General features: G+C 34.4%; 1 protein-coding gene across 3 annotated transcripts in view; it reads left to right on the plus strand.

Moving 5' to 3' along the window:
• pcx (pecanex) overlaps nucleotides 1-11,146 on the plus strand; it is an 88,341-nt gene extending 77,195 nt beyond the window's left edge. For all 3 annotated transcript variants that reach the window (XM_083111803.1, XM_083111806.1, XM_083111804.1), the window contains 4 exons: nucleotides 2,460-2,569; nucleotides 4,198-4,568; nucleotides 5,784-5,924; nucleotides 8,385-11,146. In XM_083111803.1, coding sequence (XP_082967929.1) covers nucleotides 2,460-2,569; nucleotides 4,198-4,568; nucleotides 5,784-5,924; nucleotides 8,385-8,525 — 763 coding nt within the window. In that variant the 3' untranslated portion in view covers nucleotides 8,526-11,146. The remainder of the gene's footprint in view (nucleotides 1-2,459; nucleotides 2,570-4,197; nucleotides 4,569-5,783; nucleotides 5,925-8,384) is intronic.
• Nucleotides 11,147-11,613: the final 467 nt, after the last annotated feature.

Consider the following 11,613-nt stretch of genomic DNA (forward strand, 5'->3'; position numbering starts at 1 on the left):
GTACGCATGAGCGAACAGCTGTTGCTGCTCGTTGTTCCCACTCTCTATGTTCCCGGCCAAGTGTGGGGAGGAAAAACAGTTAACTTTCGACGTACAAAGTTAGTATCGAAAAGCACCGGTAGGAGGCAGCTAAAGTCAAAGAGCAAGGCAAGCAAACCTGCCATCTGGTGGCAATTCAGAAAACCAAATCAAAAATTGAGAAGCTTCACCAAATGAGTGCAATAAATTTTGATGTTTGAAGGAAATCGCAAAAAATCATTACATTCTTTAGTGTTCACTCAAGGTGACACGCAAAATGAGGGTCTTGTGACAAGAAGAATTAGGTAAAATTCAAATGTTATTTGCACCTTGATACTTTTATATTGTGGTGGAAACACTAACAGGCTTTCTGGGGAGAGCCTTTGTCATGTTTGGAGAACTTTTCTCCCCCCCTTTCAACATGCTCGAAAAAGCCTCTGCGAATCAGGGGTTACATTTGGCAAACGCGCCCGGTGGTGTAAATGTGTGCCAGCTAGGAACATGAAACAACTTTCATTTCATTATGAAAGGTCCATACTATAAAAAGAAAGCTAAAGTTTGTGTCCTTTTCCCATAGGAGTGGGGAAAGATGGGGCGAAGTCCAGATTTTTATTATTTTTTCATGGAAATTTGGGGAGCATGGCCCACCCCACCCCATCTTTTTCACTTTGGCATTCTGAATTGTACACAGTTGTATACCCTGGTGTCTTAGCTTCAAAACAAAACTTACCCGAAGCAGATTGGTCCATTAGTCTAAGAGTTGTAACTTTTTCCCGAAATAAGTGTAAATATTTAAAAATTTTGCGGAAAAGCCTCGGCGAATCAGGGGTTACATTCGGCAAACCTGCCTGGCAGTTTAAAGGTGTTAATGTTCACTCAAGTTGTTGAGTTTCTTTCTAAAGTCTTAGCTCATATTTTGAATAGAAGAACCATACCTACACATTTCATACATTTTACACTGTTTTTTCTTTTTTATAGGGATGTGCCGATATGAAATTTTGGCCGATACCGATAGAGTACCGATATAAAATTTACTGATACCGATAACCGATATTCTACCGATCCGATATAAAATTAGAAATGGTCCTTGAAGATACTGAAATTTTCATTGATCTCCATAATAAATGTGTGTTTCGAGCTGAATGCAATACAAAAGAAGTTGAATATTTAGACATTTACTTTTTCAGAAAGTAGGGCATGGAGATTATCCATAAAAATTACAACAAAATGGCAGAATTTTGGACTAAATTATAAGATATTTATCGATATATCGGATCGGTAAAATAATCGGTAATTTTACCGATAAACCGATACACCGATATGCCTAATTTTCGGCCGATACCGATAGAGTACCGATTAATCGGTCCCATCCCTACTTTTTTATATTCTTGCATAAATAGTTCAACTCATGAAGAAGGTATATGAGGAAATATGATTTATTTAGTAAAAATACATATTGTTAGATCATATGGTATGGGGCATATTTACAGAAATTTTAGAACATTATTCATATTGTGGTGATATTTAAGTCATAACAATTCTATCTGTTGTAATTACAATAATTATTGACAAGTTATGGCCACATTAATCTAATGAGTTTAGTAGTCCAAGTATATGACCAATTTTCTCCATGGTTGTTTTTTGTGATTTCAGACTGGTTCACTAGATGTCATTTGAATATATATGTTGATATTCTTTTGTTCTTAGTTTCTTATTTTACGTAAAATCGGTTTGTAATTTTACATAAAATCAGTTGCCACAGTTGGTGAGTCCTTTATTTTTGCAAAGTTACTTGGAATTAGTACAAATTTGTCTTTTTGCTACGTTGAAGTATTATAGAGTGGTCTGGAGTGTTATATTAAGTGCCTTTAGGTCATGAAAGTTGGCTTGGCATAAAGAGTGGCAACTATAAATATCTAGTTTAGTGTTATGTGCACATTTTTCTTAGTATAATTGCTAAACTTGTTCAAGTAGCATCAAGTTGCAGGCTATTTATAGAAAAACTTGATGTATTAAATAATCAACAAATTAAATTATTAATTAGTATTCAGATACAGTGGAGATCATATCTGAGCAATAGAGCATAATGCTATAAAAGTTTCCCAGATGCTACATTTTCCAAAATTTCAAAATTTTCCATTTTGGTCCCCAGAAAAATGTAAAATTGATGTCACTTTATAGCATTGTTAGCTCATATTCACAGCATACACAGAGATATCTTGACCATTTTCAGGAACTTGTACATAAATTTCGCAAATGTAGTAACGCCATAGGAGATAAAACTTTATAACCACAGGAGGAAAGAGTGTATGTCTGTGTGTGTGTGCATACGTGCGTGTATGCTTATATGCTTATTTACTTGAGGTAATACATATATACATATTCCTGTCAAAATAATAGCATGTAATGGAATGTGAACCTTATTGTTCTCAATGCTTTAGGGCACGGACAAGATGCGGTGAAGGATGTTCAAGTGGTGGATCAGTTCCGCAAGATGATGGCTTTGGACATGAAGGAGTATATGCAATGACTACATGCAACATTCATTCAGGTATGCATTGTTCATGCTGGCTCAATCATTTTTCTTGTGTATGTATTGCTTGCATTGTAGAACTCTTGCAGTTTATGGTTCTTACAAGCACACAAACACGATTTTCAATGTGTTTGGGAGAACACTCACTCACTCCCTTCGTTTGATGAATGGAGCATGTATTCTCCAAATACATTGCATTGAAAGTTGTATTTATGTGCTTGTAAGAACGGTAAACTTTAAAAAAATCTAGTATAGATGAGTTTTGTAGGCTTTTAACAGGATACCATAATTTTCCCACTTTCAAGACCACAATAATTTGAGAGGGAAAACAAAATCAACAACAACTGTCTACAGTAAATAATTTTCCTTCTACAAATACGTATATTTGTTCAGCATTGTACATTAGTACATGCTTGAGAACATCCCATCCCCAGAGGGTTATAGATAGGAGAGATTTACATCTATTAAAGGTTAAATCCACTTTTTCATGTGATATTGGTGTGAAATTAATTAAAATGAAGCATTTTACATTATTTACTTCTATATCTAGACTCCACAAAGTGTATTAAGAGTGCATATTTATTAGTTCCAACACTAATTGCTTTGAATATCTTCAGAAATCTTCCCTTCCCAGTAGTGCAATAAAAATCATGTGTGTTACATAATGAAGAACTATTATAATACCATTAAGCCTTGTTTCCATGATATGAAAAAACTCAATATGCTGACCAAGGCAAAAATTTATTTTATTATAAAACATAAACTAAACGTAACGTTTCAACCTTCTAGCAAGGTCTTCTTCAGACTATTGTTTTATAATAAAATAAATTTCTGCCTTGGTCAGCATATTGAGTTTTTGATGTACTATATTTCTTCACTTGCCGATGTTTCAATACTCCCATAGTATTTTTTGCCAAGCCATGCTAAAAGTGTAATCTAAAAACAATAGTTGTAATATAAAATAATTGTTGGTAACAATAAACTGTTGTTTTTTAATTTGAAAGAAAAATAATGTTAATTTAAGAAATGTTCTATAATCCTTGTATTATCATCGAGTTTTAAGTTTAAGTCTTGACTGTTAGGCCAAATTTTGCTTTTCCTTGTGAGAGGCCAGAGCTATTTCAATGGTGTGTATAATTATTATGCACACAGCCTGTGAAATACACTTTTTAACATTTATTCTTCCCTAGTCCATGTGTATAACAATTATACACACCCTGTAGTAATAAAGTAGTTTCATGCGCACATTTGTTTTCAAAGGAGCTGTGTACAAGAACTACACACACACTGCCAGAAAGTTGTGTATCAATGTTGGTGTGTTAAATCTTGAACTTTTTATTTTTGTCTCTTTAATTTTTTTCATATAGGGCTATAGGAGTTCAGAAAGGGCCTCCCCGATGGCACAGTGGTAGCGTCATCGCCTTGTAATCAAGGGGTCCCAGTTCGATTCCCAGTGGAGGCACATAGTGGTTCGGATCCAACTTTAAACTGTAGGTCCAGTCCCGATTAGCCTTACTGTGCATAAAGTGGACTTAAAGCAACAAGTCAATCAAGTAGTTCAGAAATTTCTAAATGCATTTAAATAATATCCACTCACACTTATTTCATGTTTTAAATCGATTCTTAATCATTTTTAATTCTTTCAGGTTACAACCATCCGTCCAGTGGTCTTAATACTTCTGGTAGCCAGTCAATGGAAAGCACCCAGATAGGGGGTGGAGGTGGGGGAGGAGGCAGCATGGGGAGGGGTAGCCTTGGCAGGGGCTCTTTGGGAGCGAATCGGGGGAGTTTAGTGTCCACTGTAAGCGGGTCCATTGGCAAACCATCTAGTTCTACCTTGGCAAGTTTGGCAGGTTTGCTAACGGAAGGACCAGGAGTGAAAGAAAGTCCATTTTCCAATGGAGCCCGGGAGAGGAAGGAGGAACGAGAAAGGGAGAGAGAAAAAGATGCTGAGAGAGAAAAGGACAAGGAAATGGATAGAGATTCTGAAAAGGAACCTGTTTATCAAAGAGTGAGGGTATGTTATATTTTTATACTCAATTGTAAATGTATGCCATGAAGTCTTAATTACATACAGGATGTTCAAGAATGATGCATCCAATGTTTATACTGAATAAAATACTTTCTAGTGAAAATATACTTAAGCTAAACTAATTAGGAAAGAGTAAATTTGGGGTTCTTCATTGCAAGTTGAAGCTTTGAAGTGAGCACCTTCAATATAGTACATTAATTCATCTCCAGACACTACAAAATAATACATTAACAATAAAATATCGTATTATTTCTGTCCTATTTTTTTCAAACAAATTGCTCAAGTCAGATAAACCAACGGAAATGCAATATTTAACATAAGATTTTACATATTCCTGTTGCTTTTCCAATACACAATCTCCATAACAGAAAGGAACAAAAATTGTGTTTCAAATTTTCAAATATGAAACCTCTCCTGTTGTGGCGTAACAGGGCTTTGTATCGACTAAATGATATTTCCTCTTCGCCCCACTTATCATCCTGTTAATAACTGATCAAAATTATATTGTACCCTGGGCTTTTCTCCAAAATGGAAGGCTTCTTTTTTCTTCACCGCATCCCCGTCTGATTCTTCCACATTTCCAGAGAAGTGACTTTTGACTTCTGAGCCATACATTCTGCGTATATATGTGTATTAAGTAGGGAAATGTCGGGAAATATGTGTATTATATGTTTTCAATATGTGTATGAAATATGCAAATGTCAAGAAATACCTATATAAATATATGTACTTACAGAGTAAAATATGTAACTATGTGCACTTTAAATTGAATGTTTTTATGGTCAATTTGGCATGAAATGCCAACATTTCACTGCTGTGATCTAAAAATGTTAACACAAAAATCGGGCCCTCCCCGATGGCGCAGTGGTAGTAGCATTGTTGCCTTGTAATCAAGGGGTTCCAGGTTCGATACCCGGTGGAGGCACATAGTGGTTCGGATCCCACTTTAAACTGTAGGTCCAGTCCCAATTAACCTTACTGTGCATAAAGTGGACTTAAGACACCAAATCAATCAATCAACAGAAAAATCATGTTATTACATAATTATCCAGGCCCTAATAATAAATATGGAAATTCAAATTAGCAGAAACCTTCTTTTTAGTTATAAAAGTTAATGATCTGTGCTTGTTAAAAGTATATTGCAAGATTTTATATTCGAACTAACTATATAAGAACAACACACTTTCTTCCTCTTTACAGATATTGGATCCAAACCAGGTATATGATGCCTTAAACCTTGGTAGGCGGATAGATGTTGTGTGGCCTGATGAGAGGATGAAGGCTAAAGGAGGAAGATCTGATTGGAGGGATTGGGTACCAGAGAAAGGAATGGAGGGTCAAGTAAGTTTTTTCTTTGATTGTCTAATATTTTGGTATTGGTTGTTCCATTATTTTAGTGGTTGTTTTTTCAGCTGGCGGCTAACCTTAATGGCTATTTCTGGCTCTTTCTGTCCCCCAATCATCTCTGGGGCCATCTGGTTTGATGGGTGTCAACAAAATAATTTGCAAAGTAAAAGCTCTAGGGATTACCACTCCTCTGAAGCAAAATTTCCAATCATACTTATGTTTTTGCCAGTTGTTTTTATTTGTGTGTTTGTAGAGTGTTTGCAGGCTTGTGTACTATTTTCACATGTTTTGTGTACCTCCATCGATTTTTGGTGCTGACCGTACCAATTATTTACACGTGTTTGCACGTGCGTGTTTAATGCCCACCCTGGTTTTCGATGGGGAAAAGTGACAAAAACTTATACCTTGTATATACACAGTACAATCCAGATTCAATAAATGGATTTCTTAGCTGTAAAGCTGTTACTATGCCGATCAAGGGCAAATCACATCATACCAATTCAATGAGTCACTAACCCACATTATTTCCCCTCCCTCCACGGTGCATCCTAAAGCTTTCACTTCTGTAAACCCTCCTTTATTCTGTAGTAGAAGAAAGCGAGATCAAAATGTGAAACGGCGAGTTATACTGCTGCTTCAAATTGCAAGTTCTGTGGTATAGGCAGGAAAACAATAACAGAGCTGCTGCTTGAAAATTCAACATGGTGAGACAAGTATAAGAGAATGGCAGAAGCAAGAAAAGTTAAGGCAGCTGCACCCAAGACGTGTGCTTTTTAGAAGTGGAGCGACTGTTACATAATTACGTTATGGATTTGCAGCTCTCGGGAAGATATTTTCTATTATTTTCACGTGGCAAATGCAGACGTTACGCATCCCATTTGTCAGGACTTGCGTGATCGAATTTCGGCAGAACAGCACAGGGTTTCCCGATGCCTCAAAATACTCCGATACAAAGTGAAAAATCATGGGAAACGATCATTTCACTTTTTAATTTTTTAAATATTTTTTTTAATATTATAGTGAAACCCCGATTTTACGTTCCTTGATTTTACATTTTCACGTATTATACATTCAATCTGGATGGACCCAACATAGCAAAATGTTAAAACATTTTCCTCTGTTTTACATTTTCCCGCATTTTAAGTTTTTTTTAGCTTTGTCCCCTCAAAAAAGTAAAATCGAGGTTGGACTGTATTACTAAAGAATGGGACATAGTGAAAACATGCGGGGTTTGATGTTGGCTGCCTGAATTATTTTGTGTGTAATACGCACCACCGATTTTGGGGGCCAAAATTTTGGAAAAAGGTATGCATTATACTTGAGTAAATACATTATCCTTATTCAATTGGAGAAGACTCTCTTGCTTTACATTATGTTTGGCAACATGTGGTGTATCCGATGCCCATTTGTTTCATCTCACTAGCAGTGTTTGGTGCCTTGCGACTCGAAAATTTCGGATGTCAATTGAAGAAAAGTACCGTTAAAAAGTATTATTAATGTATTGGTTTGAACACTTACAAGGGTAGTTTGAAAAGTAAGGTAAGTGAAGCAGAGATATCTGCACCATAATCGAAATCGATGCACTGTCAATAAGTTTGATCCTGCAAATTTAGCCCATGTGAACAAAACCATCAAGACACTGCATCTGTTCACACGTCAATGGTTTCTGTGGCTAAAATCCATTAACTTAAGTTCAAATTGTTGGATCATCCACCCTATTAGCCTGATCTAGCTCCCTCTGACTTCCATTTGTTCCCTAACCTCAAAGATGGCTCTGAGGACAACGATTTTCCGATAACGATGAAGTGATTCATGGTGTGAATGGCTATTTTGCAGACCAGAAAAAATCATTTTGTAATCAAAAACCTCACAATGCACTGGCCTGAAACTCTGCCAGAGCTTGTTTTGAAGGTTCAAACTTATTGACCGTGCATCTATTTCGATGCTTCATTTATCTTACTTTTCAATGACAGTTTGTCAGAGACTTGGGGGTTTGAGTCCTAGTCAAGCCTTCATTTTTTGCTAAAATCTCTATGTAGGAAGTACATCTCTTGTGTGTGCCAAATGGTAAGATAACATCCACCAACATTGCCAGACAGGAAATATTCGAACTACTGGGAACCAAAAAAGCAGTGACACGCTACCATCCTAGATTGCATAACTTATGTTAATGAAGCTGACCTCCATGGTGGAGTGGTTATCAGAGAGTGCAAGGATGCCTGGGGTCCTGGGTTCGGATCCCAGTCTGGGCATGATATTCTTTGTCAAAGTCTTTCGAAATTGATCAGAAAACCAATACAAACTGCAGTGCGGAAATATGTATCTATAGATACACAATACCTAAACAACCTTTACCATGTCAGCCATGAATAAGAATTATCTGTTAACCAACAAGAGAGGACACAAACCCGTGTGAAATATCAATGTACCTGAATGAACCTTTTGTTTTTTCAGGTAGTCCACAGGTGGGTTCCATGTCACAGAGATCCAAATAGATGTTCCAATGTGGATCGTACAATTGTTCTTGTTAAAATAGAAGACAAGTATGTTCCTATTGCTGAAAGTGCTGTTCAAGATTTGGGAGCTGAAGTGTAGAAGTCAAGCATTTTCCCTTATGTAATAATAAAGACTCATATGTTTACGTACAGAGTGAAGGAGGTTTGCTAAATGTGATACCTGTTTAAAAATATTATACATGCTCACATACACATATGTATGTATGGTGTTGTATGTGTGTTTGTATATATTCACCTAACTATTATTGCCCTGCACATGTGCAGACAATCTAATGTTTTTTATTCCATTTTTTATAGAACAAATACATCTAGTTCATATCTTGGCAACATTAAATGCTAGCAACAAGATGAATTATACCAAAAATTCAGATATAATAATAATTCTAATGGGAGAATCCTAGGTTGTGTAAATTTTTCATGTATTGCTTGTATGCTTGTGACTGTGTGGAGGAATGGTTGTTAATATATATATAATATATAAATATAACATACTTGATTGTGTTTATGGACTTAGTATTTTGTGTCTTCGATCACAAGTAACTTATTAGATATGAACATGGAATTGTGTTCAAGAAAGACAGAATTGTCTGATGTGTAAGGAGTTGTACAGAATTTAGCTAAAACTTGTACATAAGCTGGAAAAGCCAAGACCAAGAGAATTGTGTAAGGAGTTGTACAGAATTTAGCTAAAACTTACACACAAATCTGAGTGAAATGCCAATCACGTTGAAGTGAATGAAGTATTTTGATTGAAATGTAGTAATATTTATTATTTATTTAAGAGAGGTGGGACACTGTTGTTTAACTCTTTAGAGAGTATCACAGCTTTTATACTGACTTGTACAGTTTTAACTGATTTCACATGATGCCTTATTCTGAGACTGATATAACTATAAATATTTCTTATATTCCTTTAGACAAAATAAAATATTTTAAAATGGCTGTGTTACAGAGCCTCTAGACACTTCAAAATAGTGTAGAAGTTCTATATGCAACTATTGAAAGTATAAAGTGGATAGTGTAAATGATGCATGGGTACTTTTTATCTGTTCACATGATGAAAGAAAAATAATAAAAAAACATACATTTCAAACATTATTCGCGTAAGTTATTCATACATTTCATAATTGGAAATGATAATTTTTTCCCATTTTTGAGTTATATGTATTAGTTGACTATCCTTATGTCATATACATATATAACATATATATTAATATAGTGATAAATTATTTGAAATGGTTATCAGTAAATAACTGTGATTTTTTTTACTTTTCCAGTTGAATTGTTCCACAACATTTTGTACAGTCTTTTTAAAAAGTTGCTGAATAATTAAGAGAGAAATACATTGCAGTCTTATGATTTAGATTAGATTTTATGAGGTTCGAAAGTACTTTATTCCATCTTTTGAATAGGAAGAAAGCATAGTTACAAATTTGTAGATTCCTACAACAGCATAATATGAACTAGGTTATTCATATATATATATATAAGAAGGTCCTACAACGTACTCAGTTAAATAAGAATGTCACGCCTGTGAAATTGAGAAATGACTCAAGTTATGCTAATGATGTAAAAATAGTGCATTTTCAAATCAAATTGATTATTACACATTCAAAAAGAAAAATAGTGGGAGGTGGTAATTAATTTCGTATGTATCTTCCCCCTTTTTTTATATTACCCAGTGTTATAATCTCTTTGAGAAGAAAGGAATTATGAGTTCTTAAATCATGGGTTCAGTACTTTCTTTTCTTACATTATGAAATAGAAAGAATTGACAATTGCATTTGCCTAATAGTTTTGTCCATTACTTTAAATGTAAAAAGGTAAAAATGTATGCATGTTTTGTCCACAAGAGAGAAACAGTCCTAAACTGTGGCATAGCAATAATTGTAAACAGAATAGTCAGAAAAATGTAGGCATGGCACTAACTGAGGAATGATGTACAGAAATATATAAATTTCAAAATAGAATATTTTAAATTCTTCACAATCATCTCTTGTCTTGTCATTTACATCTAAATGTTAAATAAGTAAACACAAAAACATATTTTGTTCAGAATTTTGTTTGTCTCAAGATCTCAAAGAATATCCTATGATGTTCAGGCTCAGAAAGAACAAATCAGCATAAGTAGTGTTAAGGATCTTTATTCAAGAAATAAACACAGGTTTTGATATAAAAATTCTGGAATTTTATTTATTATATTGCTGAAGTGATAAATATTCTAGTGATTGCACAACCCCTTATTTGGACTGTACAATTGAACTGGTATTGTAAGTTTTAAGAAATTAAAATGCCGACAGGTTTCTTAGTTGTTGGAATTTTTGGGCACATACACACCATATTGTTATTTCATAAAACATGTATATTTTTGAACAGAAATTTGTTTTGGGCTACCATTTTATTCATTAATATAATGAACTCTTAAGATTCATGTAATAACTTAATTCAGAATTTTTGCTTTCTGATATCTCATGGTGCAGATTACAGTATTATACTACTTGTTGAGTAATTCTGGACTTAATTTTAAGTAGTAATAGTTTATAATAAAATCAATGTTGAGGCAAAGAAATATTAGACTGAGTGTTGGATGTGCCATGAGCCTACGGTTTTAGCTATAGAAGCAGCATCTAATGTTGAGATGCTTTCTGTTACCAAAGTATGTATAAAAATATACAGGTAATGAAGTAAATTTATTAACTTTTTGTTGTTTTTTCTTAACCCAATTAAATAATAGGTTGCTTATTTAATTACGAATGGTTTCCTTCCTGTGGCTATCAGAGTTTGTGGCATTACCATGTAATGTTATAAGTCTGTTATAACCAGTGTGTCACTTTGACATTTGTGTCAAGAGTAATTAGTAGAGGCACATATTTTTGGTAAATAAAAAAGCAAAATTTCGGTACAAAATCAGAGTCGATTTCGGGTTCAAAAGCAGTAAATAAAATAAAATTTCGGTGTTATAGCGGTGAATAATCACATCAAAAGTGCTATATAAAATGACATTTTGGTTTTAAAATTGTGAATATAATCCAAAATTTGATTTTAAACTGCACTTATTACACGAAATAAACTTATCCCTTCTAATAACACATTTATGTAGTTACCAGAGTATTAAGTTTATTCCTGTGTAAAGGGATCCATTTTTGCTTCTCAAATATTTACAGCAG

The sequence above is a fragment of the Lepisma saccharinum genome, chromosome 25, assembly GCF_977018435.1.
Source record: "Lepisma saccharinum chromosome 25, izLepSacc3.1, whole genome shotgun sequence".
Lineage (NCBI taxonomy): Eukaryota > Metazoa > Arthropoda > Insecta > Zygentoma > Lepismatidae > Lepisma > Lepisma saccharinum.